Source organism: Eriocheir sinensis, chromosome 12 (assembly GCF_024679095.1).
Source record: "Eriocheir sinensis breed Jianghai 21 chromosome 12, ASM2467909v1, whole genome shotgun sequence".
Lineage (NCBI taxonomy): Eukaryota > Metazoa > Arthropoda > Malacostraca > Decapoda > Varunidae > Eriocheir > Eriocheir sinensis.
The window spans coordinates 5,453,062-5,468,003 of NC_066520.1; the positions used below are offsets into that span (position 1 = coordinate 5,453,062).

At 39.5% G+C, this 14,942-nt stretch overlaps 1 protein-coding gene across 4 annotated transcripts in view; it reads left to right on the forward strand.

Moving 5' to 3' along the window:
- LOC126997324 (SURP and G-patch domain-containing protein 1-like) overlaps positions 1–14,942 on the forward strand; it is a 70,277-nt gene that overhangs the window by 35,555 nt on the left and 19,780 nt on the right. For 3 of the 4 annotated variants that reach the window (XM_050858348.1, XM_050858349.1, XM_050858350.1), the window contains 2 exons: positions 4,490–4,686; positions 12,512–12,639. In XM_050858348.1, coding sequence (XP_050714305.1) covers positions 4,490–4,686; positions 12,512–12,639 — 325 coding nt within the window. Of the gene's footprint in view, positions 1–4,489; positions 4,687–12,511; positions 12,640–14,942 lie in introns of those variants that run through there. The other variant, XM_050858351.1, reaches the window with a different exon arrangement.

Genomic DNA, 14,942 nt, shown 5'->3' on the forward strand with positions numbered 1-14,942 from the left:
TATAACTCTTTGGCCATTCCTGGAAGGTTGGTAGTGGTTGTTTAGGTAGTTCAGGCCATGTTTACATCACATTTATGTCACCTGTATAGCCCCTACGGAATGTGAGTTCTCCCTTGCCTGGTAGACCTCTAAAGAAACCAAGGCTCCTGGTCCCGTGTTATAATCATATTAGATTATATAACATATTTTTGATATATTATATATATCTAAAATGAAAATAACATATTCACTGGGTCTCAGTGGAGCCCACCCCACCTCATTGTTGCCAGGACAGTTTGTTTAGAAATTACCAGGCTGGTAATCGGGGCCAGGTGTTGTCTTGCTTTTCTTCTTTGACTTCTTTACTGCTTTCCGTGTCGTATATGCTGTGAACTCTTTGACACCCTCCTGGGAGGGTGGCTGATGCGTATTGTCACATTTCTTCCATCTTTTCAATAAATTCTGGCGGCCTGCTTCACTTTTCAACTTTCTTTTCGCACTCGTACGTGGCATTGTCACTTACTATAGTTGGTATGACAAAAACGCACAAAAGTCATCACCATGGAAGAGAGAGAATGACGTGAAGAGAGTACGTACACTAACTCCCGTCTTATTTCACGCAATGAGCCCAAGGCCATGCGGCATGCCACCTGCTCCCACTCCTCACCAGACAGACCCAAAGTATCGTACACCGCTATCAATCAGAAAAATTCCGAAAAAAGCAGAAAAAACGAAAGAAATACAAGGAAAACAGAGCTTAGTGGATAAGAGGGTGTGTCCGCAGCAAAGGCATTTAAATGTCCAGCCATTTAAATCCGCTTTACGCGGCGTTATGTGCCTGGCAACCAGTCACCCCGGTTGGGTGAAGAGTGACGACGCCATACACGAAGATTGAAAATTTTGACAATTTTCACCCAAATTGCCGAATTTCCCCCTTAAGGATTGGCCAACGAGCACACAGTACCATCACCCAACCAATGATACCAAGTCCATGAGTCCATCCCTAAAGGATTATCTCTGTCAGCTCTCGTGACACTGACTACATAGTGAAACAGACCACACTGACAGTCTGACAATCCATAACAAACTTTTCTATTCATCTATCTTTCAATTTATACAGTCAAACCTTGGTTTATGAGTGTCTTAGTTTACGAGTGTTTTGATTCTGATCAAACAAAATCTCATAAAATGCCTCAAGGGTGGGAACACGGGCTTTAAGTAGGCCGTCAAGGTCGTGCATACGCCCCTCCGAGGAGGGACCACAGACTCTTGCCAGGTGATGCCTCATGAAGGGGAGGGAAGGATGCCGATAGACAGGCTATCAGCTGACATCAGCCTAGCCCACCAAGTTGATTTTTCGACAAGGACTGGCGTGTCTCTTTGTACATGTCGAAGGCGTGAGCGTGGGTTCCCTATGTTTGCCGCAAGACGAGCGTGCTCAAAGCGGAAAACAATGGGAATAGAGTCTCAGTTAGGGTTGCAACCTTGAGCTAAAAAATAAGGAATGCAACATTTCATTCTCCACAACAAAATGAATCCATATTTTAACCCCTTCACTCCGGCGACGTCGTCACCGTTAGTCCTCTTCTAAACCTCTTAATCCTCTTCCATTTCCTCTTCATCCTCTTCTAAACCTCTTAAGAGGAAATGGAAGAGGATTAAGAGGAATTTAGAGGAGGATTGAGAGGTTTAGAAGAGGATTAATCCTCTTCCATTTCCTCTTGACCCTTTCCATACTGTGACCCCGACGTTTGCGTCATGAATGGAAAGGGTTAAGGAACGGGTGGCATCCCTAAAATTTCTCTAGCCTGCCTTGACTGGCAGCTGCTGCCCGCTGTTGTTGAAGGCAGGAGGAATGGGGAGGGACATTGCGATGCGTATTTTACACATATTTCAGGTCTACCCTTGACAAAAAAAAATTTATGGACTGGTTTTGTGGTTCACCAAAAAATGCACTCACTACAGTTTTAAAATACTGAATTTTATCTGCTTAACCATTCAGACAGCCAAATACGGAACAAATGGCATTCTGTATTTAAAGGAAAGGGTGGCAAGTTGACAACCCTAGTCTCAGTCCGCGTTGTAAACTCGTAGAGATAACATCCGTGCACTCGTGTTCGATTGCATTTGTGCTTTGGTGTGTGATCTTAAGTGTTTTCAGCACTACAGTGTGCATTCTCTGTGCTTTAAGAATGTCCCCAAGAAATATGGTTAAAAGGGATGGTGCTGCAAAGAAGAAAACAGGATTGGTGGATACTATGCTCGCAACAGGAATGGAGTGCAAGCCTCGGCGGCTTGTATGCCCTCCTGGACGTGACTGACTCCCGTTCACCCTCCATCTTGGATGATACATCGGGTTAGCTTCACGTTGGTGGCCAAACGTAGTTCTGGTGCCTCGAGAATAGGGAAACTGCGGCTGCTAAATCCCGGTGTGAAACCTACACCTCGAGCGTAATTAGCGGCTGCGGGAGTCTCCATAACAACTGTAACACTTTTATTTGTTTTATATTATTTATCATTGCTATTTGTTGATAAAATTACTTTAATTCTGGATTAAATAACATGTAAAGTGATTTTTATATAATATTTTTTTGAGATATTGGACGCTTTAATGGGATTTACATTAATTTTAATGGGGAAATTAATTTTGGTTTACAAGTGTTTTGGTGTGCGAGTAAGATTCCGGAAGGAATTAAACTCGTAAAATGAGGTATGACTGTATATCCAGTGCCCTTTCCCCTCATGAGAAAAACTTCTCAATTGGATGACCATCGCAGAAGTCTCCAATCTTATCTCCTTTGGTACTCTGCCTTACAAGGATACACAAGGATATAATGAGACTACAAGAGGTCAGGTGGCCTACACATGGCAGTATCTGACAATGGGTTATTCACTATCTTCTCTCTTACTAACTGATGGGGAACATATGCCTGGGGGTGTGCCGCTTAACTCATTTGTTGCTTCCACTCCTGAGGGTCCAAGCATGCTCCCATGTATCGGCCCTATCTTTCTCAAGGTCCTTCTGGCAGGATCATTTGACTTGCCCTGCCACACGAGTTCCGTGGGCGTCCCTTGATCACTTCCACTCAAGGGTGTCTCGTACAGAAACAACCCTATCAGCAGGATTGATGTCTGTGAGTCGTGCCCATATAACTATAGTTGCCATTCACATCTAAGCTGATAAAAGGCCTCAATTCAGTGTTATCAAGTAGTCGCTGGTTCAACACAGCCATTCCAGCGATACCCCATGATCTTGAAGGCACTAAGTATTAAAGGCATTGAAATCCCTCACCAAGTCATTATTCAATGTCCATGTCTCAGCCATACAGTAAGACTGGGAGCACAAGAAGCTTATGATTCAAATCTTTGTATGCCTGCATAGGTCTCAACAATGCCATATACCGTGTTGAGTGAGTCCATAATACCAAGGGCCAGGCCAGTCTATTGAGTGACTTTCTGGTAAGACCCACCAATGTTATGCACTACACTACAAAGGTATGTGAACATTTGGTGATCTTTGACATCCTCAGCACATGCATGAACAGACTTAACTGTGTCATCCAGCAAACCTCCAAATAACTGGACTTGGTTTTGGCCCAGGAGACCTTCAGTCTCAGAGGCTTCTCCTCCTAATGCAGCATTTCAAGAACCATCACCAAGACCTCCAGCGATTCTTCTAGAAATACAGCATCATCAGCAAGAAAAAGGTCAGTGACCTTAATGTTGTCACCAACAGATACTCCACAATGACTTTGACAACTCTGCCTAATATCCAGTTTGTGCAAGTGTTGGAAAGTGATGGTATGAGGGGCAGCCCTATCTCACTCCTGAATTAGCAGGGAAGAAGTCAGAAATGCCTCCCTCATGCTTCACTGGTGATTTGCTCAGTTCAGTTGTCATGCTCTCACCGCATGAACATGTTGAGTACAGACTCTGAAGATGACCTATCTGATGATTTTGTCAACTGTTTAGGTAGTTCACATTAAACAGAGAAAAAAGAAAAAAGCCTTTGGAAATAGTGAGCAAAATCATGGCTTTTGAAGCGACGTTGACTCACTGTGGGGGCAGAAGTGGAAATGTTTTTATTAGTGTGGGGGCAAAGACTGAGCAATCAATCTATATTGTGCAGCTCTCCAACTGCCCTCGTTTTTTCAGGTAGGGACTGAATTTGTACTCTGTGCAAGGCCTACACAGTTCCACACACTATCCCCACACTTGAATACACTACACTGTGCAAAACACATGCCACTGAGCAACTGTAGGGGAGTATAGGATTGGGCAAAATTGAATAGACTTCAGCCTTGCTACATTTGGAGTTCCTGAAATAAACAAAGTATCAACTATAGACATGTATTGAGAGAGAATATTCAATGTTTGATGTTGGTGGTAATCCTAAAAGATAATCTCTTAAATATCAGTAGATTTTCAAAGAAAGATTTTTATGCAATATGGAATCATACCTATAAATAGTATTCGATTGATCATTAATACTGTGAATTCCTTTATTTAGCATCCACCCCAGCATTCTCAGTGCCAGAGAACCTGATGGATATGGTGGGTGAAGGAGAGCACTTTCAAGCCATCCATGGGGTCATGGTGACCCGCTTGACAAGGAATACTCCAGCAATTATTGCATATGCACAGAAGGTTTTCAGTTCTGTAGATCTAACAGATGCACAGTGGAAGCAGTGTGAAGAGCAAATGAAGGTAAGAATACACATGCATATATATATATATATATATATATATATATATATATATATATATATATATATATATATATATATATATATATATATATATATATATATATATATATATATATATATATATATATATATATATATATATATTTTATTTTTTGCGTTGTTATAAGGCATCTTCCAGTGGGGCCTGATGGTGCCCAAGGCTTCTTCCAGGTGGGGCCTGATGGTGCCCAGCCTGTTCTTAGGCGCAAGTGTTTATAGTGGCACCATCTTGCACTGGCTCATGCTGCCCCCGAACTCGTTCTTGATTAAGCAGGACGGCTTCCTCTAGAGTCCGGGTTGATGGGTGGTCTTCAGGACAGCATGTGGGTAGTTTAAGCCACTGGCGGTGACTGAAAAATCCGAGTGGTAGCGTGAGGATTGAACCACATCGTCCATCACGCAATGAATGTGGGTCCAGCATCGCCACTGCTTATACCCTATATATATATATATATATATATATATATATATATATATATATATATATATATATATATATATATATATATATATATATATATATATATATATATATATATATATATATATATATATATATATATATATATATATATATATATATATATATATATATATATATATATATATATATATATATATATATATATATATATATATATATATATATATATATATATATATATATATATATATATATATATATATATATATATATATATATATATATATATATATATATATATATATATATATATATATATATATATATATATATATATATATATATATATATATATATATATATATATATATATATATATATATATATATATATATATATATATATATATATATATATATATATATATATATATATATATATATATATATATATATATATATATATATATATATATATATATATATATATATATATATATATATATATATATATATATACATTTAGCGTGAGAATTAGATGGATGAACGCTATCGCTAACTGAATTAGCACTAATGAATAAAGTAACCAATATGAAAAAAATTATTTGGTGCACACGTGGGTCTGACTTTTGGCTTTGATACTTACAACACTCACATTAAAAAAAATAACCCTATGATTGGCTGAGCTCTGAAAAAACGCTTGTGATTTGCTGGGAGTCCGATGACGTCATCGCCGGCGCTCACCTGGTCAGCGGCCTCGCTGCCTTAAGGCAGCATCACACTTGGACAACCGGCAAATCCAAATTTTCTGGGTGTGCGTCACACACGGCCAAGGTCAGTTGCCCATATCCACATCCACAACGTAAAAAAAGTACTTGCCCTGTATCAACGCTGCTGCACATCATGGCGGCTTGTGCCGCGCAGCATGGCGGCTTGTGCCGAGCATCATGGCGGCTTGGTGCAATTTTCAAAATTCAGTCGTGGTGGCTGCTCGCGCTAACTGAGGCTTTCGCGCTAATTATTTTTTTTCTTGGTAGATGGTGGCTCGCGCTAATTGCAGTTCGCGCTAATTGATCTCGCGCTAAGTGGGGCTCTACTGTATGTATATATATATATATATATATATATATATATATATATATATATATATATATATATATATATATATATATATATATATATATATATATATATATATATATATATATATATATATATATATATATATATATATATATATATATATATATATATATATATATATATATATATATATATATATATATATATATATATATATATATATATATATATATATATATATATATATATATATATATATATATATATATATATATATATATATATATATATATATATATATATATATATATATATATATATATATATATATATATATTACAGCGCTGCCACACAGCTGAGCTCAGTTCTTCCCCGCGCCACTTCAACAAGAATACAGTACCCACGCTGCCGCGCTACTCAACAATAGGGGTTGGCAGGTACCGGTACCAGTACCAGTACTAATGGTACCAGCAATACGGTACAGTACCGGTACCAGACTGCTCGGTACCGGTACCAATACTAGCCTGTCGCTCATGGTGTCCCTCATTTCTTCCTCACACAAGTGAGGCTGAGACTGAGTGCCTGAGTGGATATCTCGGTGATATGGACATTCTCTCTCTCTCTCTCTCTCTCTCTCTCTCTCTCTCTCTCTCTCTCTCTCCTCTTTCCACTGAATGATGTGAATATTTATTTTCGATAGAAACCTACCTTTGCTTGATTTAAATTGTTTTTGATTCGACCTCTTCAAGGACACAATACTATGAATCGAGTTATATATATATATATATATATATATATATATATATATATATATATATATATATATATATATATATATATATATATATATATATATATATATATATATATATATATATATATATATATATATATATATATATATATATATATATATATATATATATATATATATATATATATATATATATATATATATATATATATATATATATATATATATATATATATATATATATATATATATATATATATATAGAGAGAGAGAGAGAGAGAGAGAGATGAGGGCATAACCCCTTCACTGGTGGCCGGCGTCAAGGTCCGACGGCATCGCCGCATGGAAAGGGTTAGTCCTCTTCTAAACCTCTTAATCCTCTTCCATTTCCTCTTAATCCTCTTCTAAACCTCTTAACAGAAAATGTAAGAGACATTTAGAGGAGGATTGAGAGGTTTCGAAGAGGAGGCATCCTCTTCCATTTCCTCTTGACCTTTCCATACTGTGGCGCGTTGTCTGTGTCACGGATGGAAAGGTTAACCCTTTCTCAGCGTAGTCTGGATGTGACTATCTCCTCAGGTGCAGTCTGCTACTGGCAGGAAATTTCAGTCTTTCCACCTTGCAGCGAAGCTCGTTCTTTTCTGGCTTCCCTTATATCTCCTGTTCTTCTTAGGCATCTTGAATGTGCGTAATATCCACTAGAAGAATGAAAAGCTCTTGAAAATGATAACACCACCACGACCAGACGTGTGTATGTTTAGTAAGAACACGTGCTTGGGCCAGGCTGGCACTCGCCTTGTAGAGCACCTTGTAGCGAGGCTAGAAGCTTGAGTTTCCAACGAGAACATAAACTTCCCAATATTTCTAAATAAATAGCACAAGAGCTAAAAATAGATATAAGAGGATTTAAAGTCCACTTGCATGGCTTGCCCATGATGTAAACAAATGCCCAGTGGCGTGACATTTAAGTTTTAAATGGCCCATACAGCAAGTAAATTTCCTGCTACGATGCTCAAACTTGGTGGAATGGTAGAGCAGGGGTGCGTGCGTCCTTAATAACATAGCGTACCAAGAGCCACATAAAAAATGGAGAAAATGCAGCTAAAGTTGTGCTACTTTCTAAATGCTATAACTTAGGAACCAGTGAATATTTTTTGATACTTTTATATTAATGTTTAGCTTGACAGTCCTTCTTTCACATCATACCATATTTGCTATAAAAAAAACATGTGCATTTTGGAAGGTAGAACAATAGTTACATTTTCCTTCAGCATAAATATTGAGAGAGAAACTGTATCCTCAGTAAACGTTTATTATGATCAAACCAACCAAAGATATTAATGGGATATATGTCATACATTTAAAAGAAAACAAAAACTATCATAAAAAAGCCTTCCTTTCTACCCATTTGGAAACAATGCAAAGCTTCAAGAAGAATGGGGTGTATGTTTATAAAGTTGTAATATTATAAATCATTGGAGAAAACAAAGGTTGGATTTGTATCAGAGTTGATAAAACATAACACCTGCACTGTAATCATTAACAGTTACCGCATGAAAAATCATAGTCAAGAAGATCATTGTCAGGTTCTACTTCATCTTCTCCAAGTTTCTCTTGTCCTTGTGTTCCTTGTAGCTCCTCTTCTTCACTGATAATTCTATGATAAAGATAAAGAAAAACCCTTAAGCACCAGTGAAAACAGCAGTGTTAAAACCCAGTCAGTGTGTTAAAGAGCAGAGCACTCAGAAGTGACACACGGGGCGGTGGGAACGCTCAGACCAGAGTTGCCATTGTTTGCATTTCCAATTTTTGTACATTTTCCCTAATTTACTCTCATGCAATCACATGTTAAAATATTACATCAAGCTAGAATAATGTTGAAATTATTATTGCCGTAAATAAGACTGCAAGACTGCAAAAATGTGATAAAAAAAGAAATGCTGTTATTATTTGGAAACACTCAGACAGCGAGTGGCTGGGTGGCCCTTGGTACACTGTGAAGGTGCACTGAAACACCGAGGCAAAGTGGATGATGATATCATGTTACTTGAGGGGAGTTTCAACCCTAATGCAGTTTGCATTCTGTACCTCATGGTTGATCTCCAGATGGAAGAGGGTTTGGGCTACACAGTGCTTCACTTAACTCAATTTCCCTACCGGTGGCGCTTGGTACACTATGTTACTAGGGGCCTCACACACACACACATATATATATATATATATATATATATATATATATATATATATATATATATATATATATATATATATATATATATATATATATATATATATATATATATATATATATATATATATATATATATATATATATATATATATATATATATATATATATATATATATATACACATAGCCATGGCGTGAGTGACAACACTGTTCTACCAAAACACCTGCTGAAAGCATGCCAAAGCATTCGAGAAAGGTGTTCACCTTGCAGAAGAATTCAGATTTTGGAGAAGTTACGTTTTGGGATGAGTTACGCTATGTAGGAAGAGCATACCACGTTAATGAGAGCAGAGTTCGCTGTATCTATCATAGTGTAACAGAAATTCTTGCCGCAGTAACTGCCAGTGGTCCAAAAGTGCTGCAAGAGTGGAGATAAAGGCCGTCCTTTTACTAAGCCTTGCGTTTGAGAGCACTCGGGACGTTCCGAGAGTTCCGATTCCATCTCTCAAACGCAGCCCAGGAGTGTTTCTAGGGGAGGCACTAATTTTATATGGATTTTCAAATAGTACAGGGGTCCTGGGTCCCTAACCCCCGTACTATTTGAGGGATGACTGTGTGTGTGTATATATATATATATATTTATATATATATATATATATATATATACATATAAATATATATATATATATATCTATATATATATATATATATATATATATATACATATACATATATATATACACAGTCACCTCTCGATTAACGCGAGGGTTACATTCCGGGAGATGTCGCGTTATTTGAACATAATTTCCCCATAGTAAATAATGGTAATAGGGGGTTACGTTCCTGGACACTGGAAAAGTCTGCCTATTTTGGGGATTTTGTTACTCTAACCTTAAAGAAAAACATTACTCATACATTAGTAGATCACGGAAACAACAAAAACACACTTTCTCAATTTATTTAAATTTGTTCTTCACCTGTATCGGCCACTGTCCCTCCTTGATCTTGATCATGATCTTGATGTCATAGGTGGCTTGGAATTTCTCCTCAGCCAGGCCTTTGTATCGGCAGCTCCTGTGAAAGAAAACAAAAACACGTGAAAAGTCTTTGTTCTACTCGGGGCAAGGTATCATTCCCTACATCTTGCACGCCACATGCTCTCCAGGAACTCTTTCACTGCCTCAATCACTCGTCCATTTGTCTCTCCACTCAGCCCCAGCAGCAGCAACATCCACTCCCTGTGTGCTCAAGCCTGAGAGGTCCACTTTGGCTGTGAAGGCATTCCACAGCATTGCTGTGGCACAGGTGAAGGCCCGCTGACACCTCAGCGTATGGGTCCTCGGGACTTCGAGGAAAAGATCACCGGACGCTACTGCTCTTGTAGCTCAGTCTGACCTCCTCCATAGGACTCCAAGCACCGCGAGGTGTGGTGTGTGCTGCACCTGGGCCTTGTGCAGCACTGTGAGGGCACCGACCCTCCTGCAGTGCTCCAGACTATCCAACTGGTGGGGGGACATCCTGTCTCGGGTGGTGACAGTGGTGCTGGTGTTGTTGTTGGTGTTGCCATTGCCGGTGTCCCCTTTGTCGTCCCTGCTGCTGCTGTGGTGCTGTTGGTCATTGGCACCGTATATTAGGCGTTCAGCACGAGGTGGCACTGGACGCTACTCATCCATGTAAGGGGGCTGTACTCCATGATGGGCCTTAGGAGTCCATCAGTTTCAAGAAGGTGGCAGACTTGAGGCAGGAGTGTCACTCTCAGGGATGCCTTGCGCGCCACGTTCTTGAGGTGGCGGTCAAAGTTGAGTTTAGAGTCGATCTCCACCCCCAGGATGTTGATGGAGTCCCTAATGGCCAGGGTGTCGTCTCCAAACCTCAGCTGCCCCTCGAGAGCTCTGGCGTCCTCAGCTGAGCGTGATATAATCATGGCCTGGGTCTTCTCAGCAGCAAACGAGACTTGCCACCGTCTTCCCCAGGCCATGATATCCCCAAGTTGGTGCTGTCAATGGCATTTTCGGCCTCCTCCCTGGAGTAGCTGCAGCTCAGCGTGCAGTCGTCTGCGTAAGGTGAGACTGCTGGGAGGCTCTGGAAGAGGTCATTGAGGAAGATGTTCCACAGGATGGGGCCCAGGACTGACCCCTGTGGAACAGAAGTCTCCATGGGGTATGTTACAGACGTGCATCCCCCCACAACGACTTTCAGGCTGCGGCCTCGCAGGTAGCATGACAGCAGCTCCAACAGGTGTCCCGTGACCCCGAGCTGCTGAAGTTTGGCAAGCAGGCTGCTGTGCCACCACACACAGTCGAAAGCCCCTGCAATGTCGAGGGCAGCAACGAGCAAGGGACGGCCTGAATTCAGGCTATCGTGCTAGGCCTAGGACAGCAGGAGGAGGAGGAAGTCAGAGGCAGAGCGTCCCTTTCTTAAGCCATGCTGTCGTGTGGACATAAGGTGGTGCTGCTCTCTCTCTCTCTCTCTCTCTCTCCCTCTCTTACACACACACACACACACACACACACACACACACACACACACAAGACCCACCTCCAGGAGGACAGCCTTTCAGCGTTTTACTCCGTGAGATCTGTGCGTATTGCCAGGAATCAGTGGGATATTTTCCATGATCTTACATCTGAGTCTTTCCCTTCCTTCTCCACTTCCCTCCACAAATCTATTTCTTTATCACAACTAACATGAGGAAATAAAATTCAGCAGACACGTCATCTACACATAACGCAAATTTCTCTATATTCATGAATACATCTCAAAATTATCAATTAATTTATGGTTCTTTATGTACACCATTTAATTCTGCATATTTTTTTATATAATACATGATGATTTTGTTGAGATTATGGCTTAAAACTTGTTATAATCAGTAGCGACATTTGAAATTTGGCGCGCACGGCCAGCCTGGATATGGGGTGGGGCGCGGTTTTCGCCTGGCCGTAGTGAAGGGGGTTAAGCCAACAAACAGGCTTTCTGCTGCCTGCTCCTCCTTGTTTCCTCCTCCTCCTCCTCTTTCTCCTCCTCCTTATCATCATCATCATCATTATCATCATATGAGTATTTCCACCATCATCTCATCATCTCTTTCCATCAGAAGCTAAATTGTTGAGTATAGGCTAAACCCTTGTGTTCCTCCAACAAGGTACTATGAATTCCATTAGTCACCTTCTCTAGCAAACAAGCATAATGAATTGTGTATTCTTTATCCTTACAGATATGGACTCAGCTTGAGTTTTAGCCCTATTGTATTATCAGAATTAATTGATTAATTAACCTTGATGTAACTTTTTTATGACAGATGAATGATAATGTGTGTGTGCAATTTTTTCAGATGAACGTGGTGTTCCAATTGCTACAAGCAAAGAAGAGAGAGTCTGAACGCTTAGAGCAGCAAGGCAAACTTAAGTATGAGTATGACTCTGATGAAGACACTGAAGGAGGCACATGGGAACATAAAAGGTTTGTTGTGTACTTGGATTATGTTCAAGCTCATCTTATTACACCTTTAACCCTTCACTCTGGCGGACGCTGACGATCCGGGTGTCAGGCGTCGGCGTCACCGTATGGAAAGGGTTAGTCCTCTTCTAAACCTCTTAATCCTCTTCCATTTCCTCTTAATCCTCTTCTAAACCTCTTAAGAGGAAATGGAAGAGGATTAAGAGGAATTTAGAGGAGGATTGAGAGGTTTAGAAGAGGATTAATCCTCTTCCATTTCCTCTTGACCCTTACTGTGATGCCGACTTCTGTGTCACGGATGGAAAAGGTTAATATTTAATGTTGAAAATTGTCAGCTGAGTAGTCTAAAACTACCTACTTGCTGCCCTAAAGACCACCTTTCAACTCAGACTCTAGTGAAACTCTATAGTGGAGCAAAAATGAGTTCCAGGGGACAGCATGAGCCAAACAAGATGATACCTCTATAGACACTTGCCTGCACCACAAGTGAGGTGGCCGACCATCAGGCCCCATCAAGAAAGGGGAAAGAGGCCGAATGAAAAAAGAAAAGAAAAAAATCTGCTTTACATCCTGTAATTTATGTAAACTTACAAATACACCATCCCACTGTTTTTGCAGATTTGCGGATTTTCCCCCGTTTCACTCCTTCAGGCTCAAAGAATTTTTTTGCGGAGCCACTCCAAACATTCTTGGTCCATTTGCGGATGATTTGGCCATTCATGAGGAAAGGACATTGTATATATGCATAAAGCAGCATAAAATATCATAAGCAGTATCATTCTTCAGCTGTTGGTACTACAGTCGGTTCACTCAAATCTGAGGTGTGCATTATCGTGTGCTGGCAGTCTGCTGTCACATGGCGTGTCTGATTGCGTGGATAATATATGATAGCTTACACAAAAGAAACAATTGTCAGTTTGGATAATATACAAGAAACAATAACAAAGACCATCAATTTTGAGTTAAAAATTATTAGTACTGTCGCATACAGCTGTTTTGTTAATATAATACCTGCTAACTTTTTTGGTGGTGGAGAGCGCCAAGGCTATTAAATAACTATAATCACCGATCTTGGAAATTCACAAAATAGCGAGTGGTTGTTGGCATGGTGGCAGTATGAAACCACCATTCAGTACAGATGCTAGACTGGAATAATCACCTGGACATGATCTTGATGTGAATAAAACCAACATTTGCCGACTAAAGATGTACAGGTAGTCCTCGAGTTACGATGTATGCAACTTACGCTGTTCAAACTCACTGCCAGGCAGAGGTGGGCAAGTGCGGTACTTAGTGCGGTAGTACCGCATCACAAAAAAAGTACCGCACTACCGCAAAATTTCTGAAAATACCACACTACCATGGACCGCACTAAAAAATCCTGCTGTACTTTTTGCAGTACTTAGAAAACTATCGAAGACATTTGCAGTGTGGCATGCTCACTTTTTTTATATATATATACATTTTTTTAATTTTTAATTTTTTTTTACAGTGAATCGGACTCAATTAATCAGTCGGTATCAGTCATCAGAATCAGTGACTCAATCATTCTGACTTTTCAGTTATTGTTCAAAATTAAATACTAAATGAATAACTCAGAATAAATCTGTTCGTCACTCAACCCAAGGCGGTGCGCCATGACTGCTTCTGACGATGAGTCGATGACTGTAAAAGCAAGCACTAACATGATCGCCGCCCATGTCCCGTACAAATTTTTCTTTGATGCATAAGATAGACCATAGTACATACTATATGTTTTTTTTTAACTTCATTGTAACTTCTCTATTTTATCATTCTCTCTCTCTCTCTCTCTCTCTCTCTCTCTCTCTCTCTCTCTCTCTCTCTCTCTCTCTTTCAATGTAGCCAAGATCAGTATTGTTTGATTAAACTAATAATTTATTATTATTATTATTATTATTATTATTATTATTATTATTATTATTATTATTATAACCTCAATTCAAATTTCCACGTTGTTGCTTTGCTGAGGCTTGAGACGCCAGTTGCAGTTGATGTGTTTTGTCTAACCCCTTCACTACGGCCGGGCGAAAACAGTGCCCCGCGCCGTATCCGAGATCGCTGCACGCACCAAATTTCAAATGTTGCTATTGAATATAACAAGTTTTCAGCCATAAACTCAACATAATCATCATGTATTATATATGTAAACATGCAGAATTAAATGGTGCACATAAAGAAACACTACGTTCGGGCCAAAACAGCGCCCCGCGCCATATCCGAGACTGCTGCGCACACCAAATTTCAAATGTTGCTATTGAATATAACAAGTTTTCAGCCATAAACTC